The sequence below is a fragment of the Stylophora pistillata genome, chromosome 4 (genome assembly GCF_964205215.1).
Source record: "Stylophora pistillata chromosome 4, jaStyPist1.2, whole genome shotgun sequence".
NCBI lineage: Eukaryota > Metazoa > Cnidaria > Anthozoa > Scleractinia > Pocilloporidae > Stylophora > Stylophora pistillata.
The window spans coordinates 20,871,367-20,892,548 of NC_142522.1; the positions used below are offsets into that span (position 1 = coordinate 20,871,367).

General features: G+C 38.8%; 2 protein-coding genes and 1 pseudogene across 3 annotated transcripts; all 3 read left to right on the forward strand.

Moving 5' to 3' along the window:
- Positions 1-388: 388 nt before the first annotated feature.
- LOC148732815 (uncharacterized) lies at positions 389-3,564 on the forward strand (annotated as a pseudogene).
- Positions 3,565-5,456: 1,892 nt separating this feature from the next.
- LOC148732816 (uncharacterized) lies at positions 5,457-14,144 on the forward strand. Of its 2 annotated transcripts, none has more exons than XM_088758217.1 (6): positions 5,457-5,754; positions 7,465-8,088; positions 9,705-10,139; positions 10,229-10,389; positions 12,574-12,658; positions 13,717-14,144. In XM_088758217.1, the coding sequence occupies exons 2-6, from the start codon at positions 7,503-7,505 to the stop codon at positions 13,926-13,928; spliced, it is 1,479 nt and encodes a 492-aa protein (XP_088614343.1). In that variant the 5' UTR covers positions 5,457-5,754; positions 7,465-7,502; the 3' UTR covers positions 13,929-14,144. The 2 variants fall into 2 exon arrangements, with proteins under 2 accessions (XP_088614343.1, XP_088614342.1); XM_088758216.1 differs by lacking the exon at positions 5,457-5,754 and adding an exon at positions 5,961-6,237.
- A 3,413-nt stretch (positions 14,145-17,557) lies between these two features.
- On the forward strand, positions 17,558-20,800 carry LOC148732817 (elongation factor 2-like). Its single transcript, XM_088758218.1, has 5 exons — positions 17,558-17,721; positions 18,224-18,436; positions 19,021-19,557; positions 20,097-20,229; positions 20,374-20,800. Exons 1-5 carry the CDS (start codon positions 17,593-17,595, stop codon positions 20,568-20,570), a joined length of 1,209 nt encoding a protein of 402 aa, XP_088614344.1. The 5' UTR covers positions 17,558-17,592; the 3' UTR covers positions 20,571-20,800.
- Positions 20,801-21,182: the final 382 nt, after the last annotated feature.

Sequence of the window (21,182 nt, forward strand, 5' to 3'; positions counted from 1 at the left end):
GGAGTCACCTTGTCCTTTAACACGTGTTACATTGATACGCAAGAATATCGAGACCTGCGCTATGGTTCAGGTTCTTTTGTCCGCTTTAGCACTGCACGTGAACAGAATATGAGAATGTAGCTGTCGTTATTGCGATATCAATAACATTAGACTCTGAAATTCACTCCAGTTCTTTTGTCTTGTACCCATTTAAGAGGCTTCGTTTTTCCTTTCGCCCCCATGACATGCAGATAGGGAGTATTTTATAACTGTTTAGATCACCAGCAGTCCCGACAGTCCCTCTTTCCAAGTTAAGTCTATAAATAGATTAGCTTGTGGTACACTTAATCGATAGATTTACCATGCATGTGTAATACTCCCCGTGTCAATTTTGCAGAAATTCAGGTCCATTGCCTGCAAGCTCCAACGCTAAGGAATGCTAACGCCCCAAGAAAAACGATGGATTGTCGTCGGGATTTTCCTCTCAAAAGTTCTTAAACCAGGAATCAACAAGGTCATTAAGCAAGAGATACAGGATTTGTATCAAAAGCTGGCTCTCCCACCAACCCGCATTCAGTTACAAACGTCGTCTACTTATCAAGAGAGGATTTCACCTTCTAAATGGCTCCTGAAATATGAGAACATCAACAACAATGCATCACCTCACCACAGAAAAGATTACCGTGTTAAAGACGAGGTGTCTTTGGCAAAACTGTTTGTTGAGCCATCCATGTCAAACTTTACAGATTTTGATGAAACATTGGATTTATCGGCAGCGCTCTCTATTTTATGTCAAGCACCAAAATTTGTTCGTCTTGGAATTCATAACCTTGCATGGGATGTTTCGTATTGAGGTTCGTAATGAGTGGGGCCATTGTAAATTTGCAACTTGGACCCAGTCCTTTTATTTGAAATGCTTTCAACGTCTGGAGAAATTGATTAACAGCTTGAATCTTCCTAAGGCTTCTAAGGAAAAAGTTTTGAATGATTTGCGAGAATGGAAAGATAGAGGTATGATTGCAAATTTTGCTTCTTAGTACATCATTAGTAATATACATAAAAAAATTACGCGCCTCTGATTGGCTGAAAAAGGGTGCATTTTTAATGTACATAAGTGCAAGTTTGTAATATGACTGCAAATTACAAATAGCTTGCACGCACTGTCAAAATTTTGTTCATCTTGACTTTCTGTGATTTTTTTTCATTTGTTTTATCAAAAAGTAGTAACATGATTTCCCATGTTGTTTTAGACGCCAAAGGTAAATGGAGTAGAGTTTGAATGGCAGAAGTTAAAAAATAAACTGGGTTTAACATTTGAACCCATGGATACTCCACGTATTTTACTACTTAATCTTGAATAATTCGTCTTTAAGAACCCAGAACAACAAAACCGAACCGAAAATAAATAGAGTGATGCATTCTGAGGTACCGCAACAAAAATCATCAAATCAGAGAGTGTTTACAGTGGTACGCATCATACTGTGTCATGGTGACAGCACTGCTGCCAGTCACTGAAATCAAAATTACTAAGCACGTAAGAGGGAACGAAAACGGATTTAACATAACCTAGTTGTGTTAAGCACAGCTTAGGAATGAGGCAAGCAAAGATGACAAAGACCTTATATGGAATTTTCCTTTTTCTATGACTTGTTTGGGTTAAAATAAAAACCAAGAGAGTCGATCTTTCTAACATAAGGTGCCTGGTGGTCTTCGTTTCTCCAAATAAGTTGCAAAGTAAGGCAACAAACACAGACGTATTTCCAAAAAAACAACGCTCAAGTTGTTAATCTTAAACAATTTTGATTAATGAGGATGAAATGGGAATGGAAACTCTTTCTATTCTCTTTGTAATTGCTGCACTTAAACTATTTTCCCTTTTTTTCTAGGGATGCACTATTAGGGACCTTAAGCAGTTAGGACGGCAACGCCAAGGAAGACTTCGATCAAAAAATGAATTTCTACTCAACAGTTAGAATTTCAAAAATGGCTGCATGAGCTTACCGTCTCATACGGCGCCACAGCTCAACTTCAGCATGACGTATAGAAGTAGCGTTGATTTCCAAATGGAAATTAAATTAATTTGCCGTCGTGGTTTCGATTCGCAGACGACGCAAATTTTGGCGATTTCACGTTGTTGTTTTGCATAGGACGGCTAAGAAATGTACAAAGTTTCAAAACGCACGTGCTGAGCTATTGTTCTGCCAATTTGATCGCTTGTTTTTCCACGTCCTCGTTGCCGTCACCGTCGAGGTTCCTTAAGGTCCTTATTACTTCAACATAGACCGCTGTGCTTACGGAGGTGTAGTGCAAGTGGCCTCTTGGTGGGATAATACTCCTCAAGTAAGAGGTGCAGAGATCTTTGCGGTAAACTCTGAATACACTCAAGTGTATTACCATAACAACAGGGCGTGGCATCTTTACATAAGTGCAAGAGACATCTGTTTTACTCCCGAAGGTGTTCGCGCGCTCCCCCAAAATAAGGACCTAACGAATAAAGACGAGAAAAAGAGAAATCAAAGCCAACCAAGACGTCGATAGAAAAAACATGAATTCTTATCTTTAGTTTGAATTTCACGAGTGGTTCGACGTGTTTTCCATCTCTTACATTGCCAAGCCTCAACTTCAGCTTAACTTGGCTTGCTCAAGGTCCCTGATGTCACGTAAGCGTCTCCCTCAAATAAGCGCTCATCCCCCCCATCTCTCTCGCTCTCTCATATCAGTAGGGATATAATAAAAACCTGTTTATATCGTCAATTCGTTTATAACTTTTTAACTTTCAACTACAGCAGAATCAGTGAAGGAAAATAGTTTTTTTTCCCCGTTCCATTTATTTCTATCTTCATGCGCTTGTAGAGCTCCTCTATGCGCGTTATCTGTTCCTTTAATTTTTGTCCTATTGCTGCGCTCTTGGTAAGAGCCGTTAACTTCCCAGGCACAACGAGACCATTTTCTGGCCTATGGGGATCAGTTATTTCTACAATTAATAATGACAATAGGACTGAATGGAGACTAATTCGGTCTGTGATCATGCGAGTGATTGACAAAATCGGACGACCGCGAAGCTGGAGTCCGAACTGTTAATCAAGAGTATTATTATTAATGCTCAAATCGGGCTGGTGATAACCAATCACGTTCGAGAATTTTGATATGGTTTTGATTATAGAGTTGTTGGGATGTATTTATAGAAAGCAAAAGAAAAGGAATTATAGCCCAATCGAAATGTGACGAACAAACTTTTAACTGTCAGTGCCATGAACATGCTTCACTTTGTAAGTTCCAATTACATTGTCGTCATACTTCTCGGCTTCTTCCCTGTCATCTTTTTAAGTAAATAATTAAGTCTTTTCTTTTGTTTAAACAAACGAAAGAAGCACCCCCCCTCCCGTCCTCCTTTCAGCCCAAATTTTTAGTAAGCACCCGGACGCTTATTCCAGGCCGAAGTACGGCAGATTAATCAGAAGATGAATTTGAAGGTGGCATAACCCTCCCAAGAAAGCATCGATGTGCGATAGCTTAGAAAACTTTTCTTCAATCGACTTATTGAAGAACATTTTCAACAGTTTATTTTTCGTGAGCGTGGTTTGACTAGAACATCTCTAATTTCCAAAGAAGATTCGAGCCCTAACCATTTGATCACCTGTGGGATTCTCCACTGCTAAGTAATACAGCGTGGCCATCTCAATCAACACTTGAAACACAGAAAGGAAGACAAAGCTGGGTTTGTAAATGAGGATGTGAAGGTGCTGTTGTAATGGAAATGCAAATGTTGCAACTAGCTAAAAAACTGAGTCTTTTGTACGTTCTGATGAATATATTATTTTTAGGTTAATATAATACAAACTCGGTACCAGGGCCTCTCTTCTTCTCTTTTAGAACGATTTTATGTACCTCCCCTAACTGTTGTTTTTGCATTGTCCTTATTGCCATAAATAATCAACAATTATTCACCAAAGTGGAAGTGTCTAGTGGTAGACATTTACCAAACCACGAAGCGGCGAGGTAAATTATCCACCACTAGCCACCAAAACTGAGATAAAAGTAGTTTTAGTGTATGATAAAACAGTGAGATGATATAGCACGAAAAGATGATTTTAAGTCATTTATTCCTGCGCAAATTCCGTGCGAGTTGTTTGGAGATGAATAGCAAAGGATATTTGGAGTTTGAGCATCCAATCAGAGTGCACCTTTAACGCTATCCATTGTTTTAGTGTACTGTGATAGTGGTCGCCCTTAGCTGAGTCCTAACAGCACGAGTATTGTCTTCCACCTGTATTGCAGCGGGACCACCCACACTTAACTAAGAATAATCTTTCAATTAAATGTTTTTTTTATCTCCCGAAATCAATTTAGTAGTACTTTTGCAGATTAAGTGGTCAATTGTGGTATAAAATGGCCTTTTTTATAATACCCCTAATCTGTGGAACCTGTATTATTCCTCGTGGGTGACTGCTTAATACAGGCTGGACTGTATAGTAATTTGGTTCAAATATGGAAGGTATATCAGCTTATTCTAGGAGATGCTGGTTTCCAGCGAAAGCCACTTTCCTTAAGACAAGCGGCGTTTTGCAATAAACGATTTTTCCACAATGCAACGAGCCACTTGAATTTCTTAAGTGACCCTAATGTTTGTGTAGAAATCGCGTGAGGGGCTGAAGGGGGCTGGCACTTCCTCAAATGGCCTGAACAAGTACGTGCATGCCTACAAACATGTTGTAAAAGTTCACTGTTTAGTCTTTTGTACAAAGTGCCTTTCTGGCGGATGATAAGCCTTGAATAATGTGTGAAACCAGCAGCTTGCGTCTTGAACGGTTGATACGGCACAATCGATAACTGAGAAGGGGATTAAGGGCCTTGTTAACCCACCCTCTCCACCCAAACTTCACTTGTCCAAGTTAGCTTGTTATTTGTAAGAGTGATGTTTCCTTCCAAGAGATTATTATGATCATCATTATCTCGTGTTCCTTCCTAAAACGGAAACACGGAAGAGAAGATTAGAAAAAAAAAGAATAAAATAACGAGTCTATACTCATCGGTAAAATACAATGTAAATGAATTACAAAATAATGGACAAAAAGAAAAAAAACGGCCTCAACGTGGATCGAACCCCACCGTAAAACCTGGATACTGCTACAGCTATACATTAAGCCTTATGTGGGGGGTTAAGCAGATTGCTCCACAATTAAACTTTTTGGATCAATTCGTATTCTGTTATCATTCACAGATCAAGGTATGACGTATTTCTCTCATACAGTAGCTATTTGTACAGAGAAGTAAATGGTTCTGTCCTGGTGTACCGGTTCACAAGGGAATTACCATTGTTCTTTCTTTGTTTAGGAGTCATTGGTTAGCTGTTGTGTATTGTTCGATCTTTTGTATCGGCTCTTGTGAACCGGTAGACGAGGACAGAACCGAAGTAAATTTTCTCTTATTGGGCAAGCGCTAAGGGTCTCAAAGTCGTTCCCAGAGACGACCTAAGCCCTCGCACTCATTCATGGAGTAAGATACTGGAAATGAGGTCCGACAGTAGTTCAATTTGATTCAAGAAGTGAAGAATATAATTTTTTTCATGACGTTTTACAAAAATCGAAACCAGACACGAAAGTTCTGACTTATCTTCCTGGGGAAAGCAGTCAATAACCAACCAAAGAAACCACCGAGAAGCAGCTATCAAGGTTTTCGTCTATGACTAAGCTTTATCACTTCCGGCCTGTTGGATTGGGCTGGGAACTCCATACGTATCGTTGCTGTTTGGCGATTTCTGTGTTACGAGAAAAGGTTAAAAGTTGTTTTTTTCTTCTTGAAGGAGAGAGAATTATAGTTTTGTTATTCAAATATCGCCCGCCTGGCCTTGAACATTGTCTAATAAAGTCTACTTAAGAAAATCATTAGGAATAGGGAAGTGTGAAAGTTGATGGTGGACAGCTCCAATAATGTGATTGTCTCCTTCGCAGCCGTTGTTTGGGCTCGTCACGCAACGCTCCCTCTCCTACCAACCTGGGTTAAAACGAAGACACTGCATTAGCCAAAAGAATTGCTTACTTTTTAACGAGAATTTTCCAGCAGAGAAAGCTTAACGACCGTCAGAATCTATTTTAGCTACGAAATACAGTAGAAATCGATTATTTATTGACAGAACCCAAGAGTCATTTTTCCTGTACAGAACGCGTCCTGTGTTATTCTGTCACGCAATGCTAACTATAAATCAAAGGCGGCTGGCGTTGGAATTCTGCTAGCTGTTCCAGATTAATAATATGTGTGGTAAGTTTACCCGAGGAAACCCTCGAGAATATCAGCACCAAATTGGCTCGCTATTGAAACAGAACACTGACAGGACGGGCAGTATAATAATATGGGCAGTATATAATAATGGGAAGAAACGCGTGAAGTGCAATGTATTATATTACTAAGCGTTGTTACTGTTTAATGTGCGTTTAACTTGTAATTTCTACGGTTTTCTGTTTACAGGGTCTTCGTTTACGTAGAACGAAAACGAATACCGAGTCTTAGGTCTTCGTTTTCGAGGGTCTTCGGTTTCGTAACACCCTTCTCTTTAATCTGTAGAATAAGCCAGAATATGCGGCAAGCAGGGAAGGGCTTGGGTACCTTGAGGTTTAATCAGAGCATGGGAGTCACCTCACGATCAGCCAAAGTGTGATATTGGGGGTGTCCAGTATGTGCATGTGGTGGTAAAAATGGATTTTGAATCTACTTCAAATAAGTTTGACCTGGCTTGACTTGGCCTCTTGAGTTAAAAGCACTATGATGTGCAGATTTTGTCTCAAACAGGGTCAGGCCTTGAGGGTCTCCGCTACACACTCTAACCAACACTCTAACCAGAATTGTCTTGAATCCCTCCCCCCCTGAATCACATTGAGGCTATCAGGACCTAGCAGCAACAAATTTCCTGTTAAGACATCTGTGGGGCTGCAAATGAAAGAATCAAATGCTGTCACACTGTGTTTTGTTATCTATGGTTGAGGAAATTAAACATCAGTGTTTTAACTGCCTCTTATTTATCAATCTTCTTTAAAGATTCTAAATAAGTATTTTTCTATGTCTTTTTGTGATCACACTGAGCCCAATCTAGGATCATTAGTCAGTTCCCATTAAGGGGTATATTCAAAATTCTTAACAAATATCCCTGTTCTTTCATTAAGGGGCTTTATTCTTGGGTTGTATTCTGATAAGATAAGAAGTAATTTTGAAGGGTTGCACTGTAGCTGCAGCTTAACATGTGACAAGGCTCAACACTAGCTTTTCAACTTACTAGCCAAGTGTCTAGTGGCAACTTAGATGTTACAACAATTTTGGTTTGTTTACTAGTGAAACTGGCTTTTAGAAGTCGAAAACCACCAGCCAAAACTGAATTTCTACTAATCCATGGCTAGTTGGCTACCATTGTATTAGTGTCAAGCCCTGATGTGATGAAAAAAAAAAAAAAAAATAACATTCAATTGCAACTGCTTTGTTTTTTTTTTCTAACAGAAAATGCTCAGTTTTTTAACTTAATCAAGTAAGCTACCATGGATATGCTAAAGGCTGAGGAAAAGAGATGGCTTGTGGTTGGAATATGCCTTTCAAAAGTTCTCACACCTGCAGTGAGGAAGATCATTAAGCAAGAAATGCATCAGTTATATCAGAACATGGTTCTCCCAACAACCCGCATTCATTCACAAACATCGTCTTCTTATCTTAGAAGCCTTCCACCTTCTACAGTGCGCCTTAATTATGTGAACATCAACAACAACGCAACAAAATCATCTCACCACAGCTATGATTACTGTGTTGAAGATGAACTGTCTTTGGCTAAACTTTTTGTGAAGCCATTCATGTCAGGCTCCACAAGTTTTGATGAAACATTGGATTCATCTGCAGCACTGTCCATTTTATGTGGAGCACCAAACTTTGTTTATCATGGAATTGATATTATTGCAAAGGATGTACGTGATGAGGTTCGTAATGAATGGGGCCATTGTAAATTTGCAACTTGGTCTGAAGCTTATTACCAGAAGTGTTTTCAACTCATGGAAAAACTGATCAGAAGACTGAACCTACCTGAAGCATCAGAGAGGGAGGTTTTAAAGGACTTGGAAGAGTGGAGAAATAGAGGTGAGTTACATTAAGAACCACCTTAGCTGAGTATAATTTTTTATATATAGTATATTTCAGTTAGTGATTAATATTAGGTTTGGAAAAATATTGGGATGAGCAAACAAATTATTAGCCTCTGCCTTTGGCTTTGGCAGATAATTTATCAGAGGGGTGCTGACATATAACAATATTTTTCAATTGAACAGAGCTCAATAACTGTTTTAATTTATCATTCAATCACCAAGTTTCTTTTTCAAAACCATTTAAGAAAATTAGCTTCGAAAAGCCCAGCAGGGCAGTTAGCCCCTTTCATCAGAATAGCCCTGATACAGCTACATAATGGATAAAATACCTTTTAGCCTTCCATGTGACAAATGTTATTGATACATTTGTGGCTCAACTCAGATCCCACTCAACATTGTTAAAACTCTGTAATTAGGAGTGCATTCCAGAATTTCATATGTTTTTATTTTGGTGAACCTTCTGCACCCTAACGACAGAGTCCATATTCTCTATACTTTTACTTTGGTACTGACAAGGAGAATTCATTTAGCAATTAAAGCTTCCTAGGTTGGTGAACATTTCCTTTTTTCTCATTAACAAATGGTAAACACCACAGCGCACACTATTGAGTTATGGATGCACATGGGAGGTTGCTAAGCACGAAAGAAGCGAAAGAGTCACTCGAGGCAGTAGCCGAGAGCGACTCTAGCTTCTTGAGTGCTTAGCAAACCTCCCAAGTGCATCCATAACTCAATAGTGTATGCTGTGGTGTTTACCATTCGTTTTATAACATAACATTGATACATTGTAGCTAAAGAGTTCCCTTTTATTTAACAAATCTTACACGACCAGAAAAAACAAGCACGCGTGTAAAAATAGTCTTTGCATTTGCTCACGTCAGCAGCGTACACCCATGGGCAAATGGGGGATGCTAATTTGACCAATCAGAGCGTGCACTTTACTTTGGTTATGTTATAATGATCATTACATTAATGATTCAGCAGTATTATCATGAGAAGGTACTTGCTGCACAGCAATATTTAGTAAATAAATCCCATTCAGGGGGTTGGTATGTCGGCTGCATGATAATGTCCACAGCTGAAATGTTGTCTGAGAAATGAATATTTCATCCAGAAGAAAAGCTTAGAGGGTAAAATTAATTTGGAATTTTGATGACAATGTCTTAGCCAAGGACATTATCAGCTAACATACCGGCAAGCCAGAAAGGGGTTTATTTATTCTATAACTCTCCCATTTATATTCTTATCATACACTCACAACAAATTTTGTCAGTTTTTTTTGTATGTTTGGGAGCTGCATTTAATGTCATTATCACTGGACTCTGCAAAACAAGTTTTTTTTTTTTTGGTTGTTGTTGAAAGTAATAAAGATGAAGAAGTCAAACTCTTGAGCTGGCTATTTTCGGCTGGCTTTGTTCCTTTTATGAAAATATTAGGAGGACAAATATTTATGTAAACAGGGGTTGTATTGCATGATAACTGTTGGGTGATTTTGTACCATGTGAGGTAAAGTAGCCAATAGAATCATGCGAAAGTTTATGGGGGGAGAGGCTTATCAAGTAATATTCAGTAGATGGTAACATCTTATGTATGATTTCAAATAAAATACAGGAACTGACATGTGCTTTGGACAACCAGTTAATAATGATGTACTGAAACTTGTTCAAGAGGAAATGGCAACATTGGTTATATCTGTTGAAGAAAATAAGGAAACCTGGGTGCAGGATCATGAGGGACTGAGAAAGAATCTTCAAAATTTGACACAACTTTTTGAACTTGACATCAAACGACTTGAAGCTAGTCATGTTGCCTTAGAAAGTGGCCTCAGTGTCCTTAAAGAAGATCAGTTGAGGATTAAAGAAACTCTGGTGGAAAATGAAATGATGACCTCATCAAATGCGTCTCTCATACAGCATGTTAAAGATAGCTACGAAGAGAAGCACAAAGGTCTTCAATGTCAACAAGAGCTTCTGGAAGGGAAAGTGGCTGGTTTGTCTCAAGGGATGGAAAAGTTGATTTCAGAAGAAACAAATTGGCTCACAAGTGGTAAATTTATGATTGGAGAATAGTCAATGTAAAAAAAAAAAGTAGTTCTTCATGTCTTTTTATTGTTAATTCGCTTATTTCTGTTTCAGGTCTCTGTTGGAAAATCCCAGTGACGTTAGTGCTGAGCATCCTCATGATTTTCATCTACGAGCATTATACTCCAGGATCTAAACTTCGTTATTGGTATTGTAGAAGGGGAAGCATCCAAGGCCACACTTTGTCATTCTTTTTCAAGACAAATGACCACCAGGTAAAATAAGTGTTCAGGATAAGCCAATACAGTTGTGCCGGGGGGGGGGGGGTTACTCGCATATATGGGCCATATAGGTACGTGCCGCGGAATAGGGTATGGTTTTTGCGGTTCTCGGTCCTTAAATGGGGTTCTTTTTTGACCCTTTTGTTTCTGTGTCCATCGTGTGGTCCTTAGATAAGGCAGCTTAATTGTATTATCTAATACTGAGTGTGAAAACGCCCGCCTAAACGCACGGTTTTTTTGTAAACTTGATGTATCCGTTTAAGTATCAGGGGCAAAACCAGGAATTTTTTATTGGGGGGGGGGGGGGGTCCAAACTTTGGTTCAGAAAGGACTGTTGGACTCTTATGAGGCAAATTACTTCTCCCCCACACCCCCCACACCCCCTCCCACCAGTCGCGGTTGCACGTTATAATTTCTTGGCCGCTTACCGTTTACTTGGATTCATTAATTAAAAACATCAGCCTGTTAAAAGTGATATACGATCCTGCGGATGTAAGAATTTCAGTCTCAAAGTTGTAAGCGTCAGGTCTGATAGGGGGGGTCCGAACCCCCCCCGGATCCTCCCCCTGGATCCACCACTGAGTATTGTAACAAAATGATTTTGCAACAGAGGTTTAATAGCCGTTAAGCGGGTAAATACACGTAACGCCTCTTATAGGGTGTCATTTTTCGGCTTTGGGCCTTAAAAGGGGTATCAGTTTTCGCTTTCTTAGTTAGTTAGGGTTCGCGAACCTTCGCGGCACACCCCTATCCAAATTCGCGGGAGTTCCCCCCCCCCCCGGGCAATTGTGTACTGGTTGCCAAGCCTTTGATTTGGAGCGAGGTTGAAGGTGACCTCGTTGTGATGGAGACCAGTATCTATTTAGAATGATAACAAAGTAATTTGTCTGTATTATGACAAGGTCACACTTAGAACACAACCTGTTCAAACTGAAGGTTGGGCAACCAAGTACACAACTGTAAAAACTGGACTATTCCCCATCTGTTCTTATAACTCAGCCTTCTGGCTTTTTGTGAAACACTCAAAACTTGACTAGTTCAGTTGTTTCAATAAAAACCAGTTACTGATGGTCCACCGCTGCTTATCGGACCTTGTACCTCTGTCTATTTAGCCCGCGAGCCAGCTCATGTGTTAGGGTTTCGCCTTGTGGAACCTTTCCCAGGTAGCCTACATATAGCCATACCCTCTCCCCCTTCCTTACGTTTCTTCTGCGGGGGAGGGTACGGCTACACGTAGACTATTTCCTAGGCCCAGCGGTCCATTACACCATCAAGGAAAAAGTTACTGAAACTCCTGTGGTTGACTGTGCAAATGAACCAAGTGAGAGAAACTGATGGAAATCCATAAGTAACTCCTTCACCCAATAATATTGTTTTGTTTAAATTTAAATTAGCCCTACTGGCCTCGTTCTCCAGTACAAAATTCAAAAGAATACATTATCTTAAGCGAGGCCAGAAGGGCTAATTTAAATTTAAACAAAAGAATATTTATACGGCAGCCATTTATGAAAACTGGTCTATTACCGCTTATTATCCAACTGCACTAAGTACAGTAAAAATAACGCGCGACTCGAGTACAAATATCCAAGATATTGTGCAGTTGGTTATTTTGTAATGTAAAAAACCTGTTCAACCGGTCGGCTGCGTGCGCAACGCTTCTCTGTCTGCTACGCTTTTCCCACTTTATAGGAAATGCGCATGAAATATAGCAGTTGGATAATAAATAACTAATAAGACGTTTTGGTGTGTGTGTAGAAGTATAGTGTGTGTAATATTGCTGAGTACTTTTTACGAGTTATGATGTGCCGTATTTTGACGAGCCCTCGTACTACACACCAAAACGTTTTATGATATATATTTAGCTGCCTCTTCACAATTTTAAGATCTAATTAACCTTGAATTTTTCGTCAACAAACAATGATGAGAAATTCGAAAGTGAAATAAAAATTTTATTGTTTTTCTGAAGCCTTTAGCTTGCAAACAAAGATTACTTTTATCAACTAATGAAATCAGCCAATGAAATGATTCTAAATGTATTGTTATTAAAATGTAACAATAAACTGTCATGGTTAGACTTAACATTCTGTGGACTCAGAACAGTTTCATTACAAGACGTTTTATTATTTAAGAGGAGCTATTATTTACATGAATATCACTCTTATTGTGTTATCTTAACAGAGACCGTTAGTGAATGGAATTGAGTTCAGCTGGGAGGCTTTAAAAAAGAAAATGAACCTCAAGTTCCGTCCACTTGATGACCCAGGTATTTCTTATTATTTTAGCAGCCAACAGCATGTCAGTGTCATTGCATGCAACTTTACGACTTTTGTTTGCGTTTTAGGCAACCGTTGAGCAATTGTCAAGTAAACATCAAAACGAACTCCGGATTACTTTCTCTGTAAATGGTCCGGAAAACTCGCGCCACTTTCTCGACCAATCAGATTTCAAACTAAAACCAATCACGACTTGCGTCATCCACGTTTTACCGCGCTTCAGGCAGTAAACTTGTTTTTACTTTGAGTTCTCATTGGCTCCTTGTCATTTCTTTCCTTTTTTCTGATTGGCTGTTTTAATTACTTTGGTTCTGGTTTTACGGCACTCATCCGGAAAAGCACAGTAATCAAAGAATTCACAACGTCCAAACAGCACAGAGAAAGATATCACAAAGAACCTATAAGAATCGGAGCTAAGATAAGTAATAAGAGGCCTCGAACGTGCGATGAGCGATGATGTTCGTAACTTAAGTCAAACCAGTCGCAATGGTTTCAATTTTAATCTTTCTGATTGGTAGGCACGAAGGTGCAAGATTTCCTTTGGAATCTCAGATTACATTTGACACTCTGACAAAAATTGCTCCGGAACACAACAGCATCAAACAGATAAAGCCTCTTTTCAAAAGGCATCGTTACTCGAAAACGAAGTCACCCTGTTTGGAGAAAAAAATAAAATGAAGTAAAACAACAGGAATAAAGTTCTCCCAGGTGTATGAATTCGTTAAAGTATTCTATTGAAAAGTAAAATATAAGGTTTGTGGTCCCAGTATTCAAGCGGTATTATTTACCTTGCTCTGAGTCAATCTGCAGAGTATATTAGAGCTCGGGGGGATAAAATGCCTCTCTAGTCTCGTTCCCCGACCTTTCATAATCAAGTATAAGTTGTAACGGTTCAGTTACAGTTACACGGCAGGATCTGGGTACGAAATTAATGCGTTTTCTTGACGATCATAAGTCCGGAACACACTGACGGGTATGGGTACTAACCATCTTGTGTAGACAGTCTGACTGGAATCCCTCCCCATATTTTTCGTTTTCTTTGTTAAAGGGGTGCGTTACTACCTCAACATTGATCGCTGTGCGTACGGAGGTATCGTACTTGTGCGCTCACTCTTGGATAACACTCCACAAGTGCGAGGGGCAGAGGTTCTAGCCGTGAACTCTGATTGTTCTCAAGTCTTCTACAATGACAACGTCGTTTGGAGGCCTTATCAAAGTGCAAGTTCTAAAGATATCCGTTGTGTACCAGCAAATGGATGATGCAGTTCGTTTATTTCAGCAGAACCCGTTGTCTCAAGGGGTATCCTTGTGTCTATATGTCTCCAAGATGGTTCCAACTGTAGACAAAGGTCGCTTCTATATGCCTTTGGACGTGTGTTTTCAGGACTTGTTGAAACAGGACAGAAAGTGCGCATTATGGGTCCAAATTATGTGCCCGGAAAGAAGGAGGATTTGTACAACAAAAGTATTCAGAGGTTGGTGATTGTGTTGGAATTAGAAGAATTAGATTGTGATCTAAGTAGCAGTCATGTGTTTTTTAATAACTTTTTTGTTTGTTTTACAGCATTTACGTAACAAAACTTTTTTATGGTGACCATTTTACAGTAACTTTTTGAAAAAAGCTGAAATTGGAACCTTGCTATTAAAATGTTGTACAACTTACCAACACCAATACTATTTCTCTTCAAATAGTTATGCCCACAGATCTAGGCACCATGAATTTATAAAACTTCTGTAAGATCACACTACAACAGTAATGCACATCATAAACACTGGTGCACAAGCTGTACAGATTACAGGTCAGGGCTTGACACTAACAGTAGCCAAATAGCCACGGACTAGTAGAAATTCAGTTTTGGCTAAGCCTTTTGTATTTTTTCCCATTTCCACTGGCTGCTTTTGAGAGTAAACAAACTTAAATTGACCAAACTAGTTTGTCTCTTTCTCAAGGAAGACCAACTCAACACCTTTCTCGAAATTCTTTTGCAGACATATCACATTAGTGGACACATACGCAAATTTATGTCTGTGTACTCTTCCCTGTGTGGCACTTGAATGGGTAACTGAACATGTTATGTTAAAAGAAACATTTGACAGACATAGCAGCATTTATTTTTGTTACCAAATTTGTTGAGCTTCCTGATAAAATCACACACAAAATTGAGGGGCACTGTAAAGGAATAGCATTTCATTTAGCGTCACAACACATGGATGATCTCTCGTGGTATGCTACAGAAATAATTAGATGAGAAAGATGTAATTCTTTCAGTGTTAAAATCTGCTGTTTTTTGCCATCAAATTTCACCAACAACAGTTTGCTAGATTGGTTAGAAAGATGTTTTGGATTTGAAACAATTCTACAGTGCCTGTCTATGAAGAAGTCTTGACAGGTTTTAAAATGATGTCTCAGGGTCTTGATATTCTTCTAAGTTTCAAAGCAAAAGAGAGTCCTGAGAGTCTTCATGGGAAAATTGCTTGATTTTTGTATGTGGTCTGTGGGCCTGAGAGATTTGAGGTCAGATAAACATAAGGCCATCAAACAAAATGAAAACTGGTGCAATTCTTTGAGATAAATTGGTTCAAGGGTGTCAGAAGGTGTGCTGACCATGTGTCAATCAGTCTCAGATGTGAAATCCCTCTGTTTTTTTGTTTTTGTTTGTTTTTTTGTCTGTTTGTTTTTGTTTGTTTGGGTTTTTTTTCCTTCTCTCTAATGGATGGAAGAGGATTTTTTACTGGTGGTGAATAAGAAAAAGACCAAGACTCTGGCTTGACTCTGGAGAAAGGGCTATGCAGCCAACTTTCACGGATTAATTTCACCATTAATTTCTCACAATTTGGACAATGGAATATCTAAACCTTTTGCAGCTTAATTGAGTTCATTTAAACTTCTGTGGCATCTCACATTTAATACTGTTGTTGTTACTCTATTATTGGAACTGGTTTTAAAATGGCTACTGGACAATCCAATCTCTGATTCTTAATTGCAGCTTAGCTGATTTCTTCCTTGCAACAAAGTATCTTAACCATGTTGCATTTCACAAAGTAGTTGCTTTGCCATCGGAACTAGTTAAAATAAAATGTAATTACTGGTACCAACATTACGAATAAAAGGATGTTGCTTGTATCGTGCTTTCAAGTCTTACTAGTAATTGTACTGTTATAGGACCTAGCTTTCATCAATGCGTGGCTAGTAAAAAAAAATTATTGGCTAGTAACATCTAAGTTGTCACTAGCCACTATGCTAGTAAGCTAAAAAGTTAGTGTTGAGCCCTGCAGATTGTATTATGGTTGGCAAACAGAAAGTAATCTGGGTTTCCAATCTCATTGAATTAAGGTGTATGGAAAAGAAATTACACCTTCTACTGTTGCTAAAGATCTTGCCATTTATATTGACGAATCACTAACTTACAACAAACACATTACTAAGACAGTCTCTACTTGCTTACATCAAATCATACCAATCAATGGAATAAAACACTTGTTAGATAAGAAAACAATACTTCTCCTTATGAATTCCTTCATTTTTAGTAAATTATATTATTATTATTATTGCTCAACTGTTTGGTCTAATACTAGTAAACACAACATCAACAACCTTCAGTTAGAACAGAATTTTCCCGCCCATGTTCTTCGCCTTAAAAGTTCGATCACATCTCACAAGCTTTCAAATCGCTCAACTGGCTGCCTGTTAATGACAGAATTTACTTAACAATGCAGTGATTATGTACAAATGTATTTAATAAACTTGTGCCTGACTACCTAACCGAGAAATTTACTATGCATTCACAAATGCACACTAGAAATACTAGACAATGTGATCAACTGAACATTCCAAGGTGCCACCTAACCACTGGTCATTGGTCCTTTGCCTACTGCAGTGCAAAGCTCTGGAATGATCTAAGAGACAATGTTAAATCTTCAGAATCAATCAAACTTTTTAGGAACAAAATTGTCAACCTACTTTTCTCTGATCAGTCTATGAATTTGTATATGACCTATTCAAATGTTGACCTTTTAATGTTATTTATTATAATTATTTGGTAATTTATTTAGTTATTTTAGCTATTTAGTAGCCTTACGACTGAAAAACCCTTTTGGGGAGTTGCAGTAAAGTATGTATGTTCAATGTAGCAACCAAAAGAAAGCTGCTTTCTAAGACTCCCCATGTGATTTCTTTGCAAAATCTTTTTTCTTTAAAATCTAAGTTTTCTAACTTTCAGGGCTCGAAATTGCGCCTGTATCAGGTGTATTTGCGAATGAAGATTTCGCTTTTGTGACTAAAATTTCTCCATTAGTAGTGATTTAGCAACCATTTTATAGCCTAGCCTATAAATAATATTTAACTGCCTTGTGTCTTACTTGTTACTGTTTGTTGTGGTTTTAGCCAAAAAATCCTGTGAAATTCAAGTTGAATGTTGCATGACTTTTGTCATTGATTTCTTGCTGAGAAACGTATAGTAGGTGCACTTTTTCAGAAAGTATGTCGTGTAGTGCTCATGAAATTACTTATGCAACTAGACTCTTTAATTTCCAACTAAATTTTAGAAATTATTTGCAAACTGTGATCAAAAAATTTTTTTTAATTTCAAGCCCAGACTTGTGGGCAGCTTATGTACTGGTGTTTACTGTAACTTTGCTTTGGACAAGAAGTTAGTTACAGTACTTTACACTAGTTATTATGCAGCTCTTTGACAGGTAGTTATGGTAGTACTCATGTGGTAACAAGTTCAACAGAATGCTTGTTTGATGAGGAAGGTAGCTAATATTTCTAGTGCTTTAATCGGCATCCTAATAATAGCTCACCATTGAATATTTCTTTGAACTTAAAACTTTTTGAGTAAGGAACAAACTACTTCAATAGTTAAACTAAACATTTCTTTTATGTTCATTTCCTTTCTAATTTTATTCTTCTGGGACAATTTTGATGATGGGGCGCTATATTGAAGCCATTGAAAATGTTCCCTGTGGCAACATTGTTGGTTTGGTTGGCGTTGATCAGTTCTTGGTCAAGACTGGTACTATTACAACCTATGAAAATGCCCACAATTTGAAGGTTAGAATTTTAAAGGACACAGAGTATTCAAGATTACCCTCCAATTTTCCATTAGAGCTGGCTTTAGAGTAACCTCAAGTTTTAGACAGTAGATTTTCTAGTGCATTTATGCGAGTTTTCCCTAACCACTCCCATAAGTGACCAAGACAGAATTTCTTTTCACATTATCAAGCAGACAAGTGATGAGAATGAAGAAAAATATCAGCTAGGGGCAGACAGCATGGGGAATTGCTTATGAAATCTTGAGAGTGACAGGGTTTAGAAATGTAGTAGCACCAGAAGTGTACAATAACCAGAGAAAAATTTGCGCATTTGGAACAAATGCCTTTCAGGCTATGGAAATTTAGGCTGAGAATTTTTTATCTCCAGTGCCAAATGAGCCATGAGTCTATGGTAAGCATTGAGATCCACTTTTATTAAGCAGTGTAATGTATAGAAAGAGGTAATAACCCCCAACAGAAGTATCCCTTTGGAATTGCTGATGAATTTCTTGTTCTTTTAGCAAATGAAATTCTCTGTGTCGCCTGTGGAGGCTAAAAACCCATCTGATTTGCCAAAGTTGGTGGAAGGCCTCAAACGACTGGCTAAGTCTGATCCTAAGGTGCAATGTACAGTTGAGGAAAGTGGTGAACACATTGTGGCAGGGGCTGGAGAACTGCATTTGGAAATCTGTTTGAAAGATTTAGAGGAGGACCATGCTTGTATTCCTTTGAAGGTACATACTAAAGAAAGAAAAAAATTGAAGAGGTTCAGTCAACCTATCCAACTGTTTCTCTATTATATTTGTTATCTTTTGGCTTTAAATTTCCTGTGGTAGAGGGGTCAAGTTTGCAAATCTGTGACAAATAAGTATAAAAGAAATTAAAGAAAATGGGGGTTTAGGTTTTACACTTGCATGTATAATTATTAGGCAAAATTAAAAGAAGCATTGGTAATCGTTGGAGCCCAGAGGATCGGGGAACCATGAGACTTTTGAGTTAGCCCTAGCCATTTAATTGTAATTGTATTACTATCTTTTATCATCATTGTTATTGTTAATATTTTTATGTCACCATTTAGTTACTTGGGGACTGTCAAAGAAATAATATATTCTTGAATCATCTCTCTCCTGTGAGACTAGTTATTCATAAATATGTAGGATGCAGCAATTTTTTGTTTTGCATGAGAGACAAATGTTTGTAACACTACCCTCTTGCATCATTACATAACCTGTAGTTTTTTGCAATGCTCCAAAAATTGTGCCATACCTGCAGTCACCTACAGTCTTTGATTGTCTATTTTTTGTGTGTGCATGTGTAGAAATCAGATCCAGTCGTGTCTTACCGTAAAACAGTTACAGAGCCGTCAAATCAAACCTGCCTTTCAAAGTCGCCAAACAAACACAACCGTTTGTTCATGGAAGCAGAACCTTTCCCTGATGGACTTGCTGAAGAGATAGACAAAGGAGATGTCTACCCCAGACAAGAGATGAAAGCACGCGCCCGCCACTTGAGTGACAAGTATGAGTGGGATGCCACAGAGTCACGTAAAATTTGGTGCTTTGGACCCAAGGGAACCGGTCCAAACTTGGTGATTGACACTACCAAGGGAGTTCAGTATCTGAATGAAATCAAAGATAGTGTGGTAGCCGGATTCCAGTGGGCTACAAAGGAAGGTCCCCTTTGTGAGGAGAACGTGCGTGGCGTGAGGTTCAATATCAAGGACGTCACTCTTCACACAGATGCAATTCATCGTGGCGGAGGGCAAATTATTCCTACTGCTCGACGCTGTTTCCTAGCGTGCATGTTGACCGCGAAGCCAGGTTTAATGGAACCTGTTTACCTGTGTGAAATCCAGGTAAAATAATCATGATTTGTGGTTCTTATAATGTAGTGAAACGTAGAGACATCCTTCCGGGTTTTTTTTTTTCGTTTTGTTTTGCGTTCACTTCATGTCTTCATTTCAGGATAATGTTTGTCATCATTTTAAGTCTCTCTTTCTCTCCCTCTCTCTCCTTCCTCCATTATTTGTAAATTAATGGGGAGACTTTGGTGTTGCAACAAGATGACCTTCAGCCCACAAACTTAGGCATTTTCGTCACCATTTTGTAGAATTTTCATAATTAGAATTGGCCATTTCATAGCTCTGAAAACCTTCACCTCCACTATCAAGCAGAATAGTGATGGGAATAAGTAAAAAAATCAAGGAGGGAATTCTTAGTTGATTCAATACCAGATGCTCTGAACTAACATAAGAGTTGTCTGGCAGACAATTAATAGTGCTAATGATATCTCGGGAGTGAAAGGGTTTATGGTTAAAGGTTGGGGTATTTACAGAAACTAGTATTTACAGAAACTAAATGATATCTCGAGAGTTAATCCATCTATACTTTGCAGTGTCCAGAGGCTGCTGTTGGAGGAATCTACGGAGTACTAACTCGAAGACGAGGACATGTCTTTGAAGAGAATCAAGTTGCAGGAACTCCCATGTTTCAAGTAAAAGCCTATCTTCCCGTTATGGAATCATTTGGTGAGTGGTTTGGCCATTTGTAGGATTATAAATGTTTTGCAACTTTGCCATAGAAAGTGAAGTTAACACCTCATCACTGCACTATGTCCGTACATTTACAAAGTTACGCATAACGATAAATTACTTTTGTTTACTTTTGTCCAGGTTTCACCGCAGACCTTCGCTCCAACACTGGTGGCCAGGCCTTCCCTCAGTGCGTATTTGACCATTGGCAGAACATGTCGTCTGGTGACCCCTATGACCCAACTTCAAAGACCGGAGGGGTTGTGGCTGCTACAAGGAAGAGAAAGGGTCTGTCCGAGACCATACCACCACTGGACAAGTTCTTGGACAAACTGTAGGCTTTGATCGTGCTTCCAGAGGAAACAGTTGCTTTACTAAGCAGCCCAATACCAAGTTGTAGTCTAACCAGCTTGAAAGACAAAGCTTATTATCAAAATAGCAGTATTGTTGTAGTGCATCATGCAAATCTTCCAGTTTGCAACTACAGGCATCGCAAGAGATGCTTCGGGAATTTTAAATGCTGTCTCCAAACAGCCGGATAACTCAATAAAAATGCCATTTAGCTTTACTGGGATTCTTTTAGTTTACTACTCATATTTAGCTATGCAAATTGGTGGTAAAATTTTGTCTGCTTGAAGCAAGGCTGCATTTCGATTTTGTGCCTTCATTTGGTTCTCTCTTCTCCGTTGTCATGTCGCTCGAAACCTGAGTCATATCGCCCGAAAAGAAAAGTCAAGTCGCCCGATTTCGTTATCACTTGTAAATACATAGATGACATATTTTTAGAAAGTGCAGAGGGTACCTCGGGGGCCTTGGCCGTATTACTTCTGAATCAAACATTGACGTGAGGAAAAAGGAAATTTTTGCCATAAAGAAGATGCTTGTGATCGTGAACCAAATTCTCCTGGCCAATGCCGCGTGAAGTAAATGGTAAGAAGTACGGAGATGCA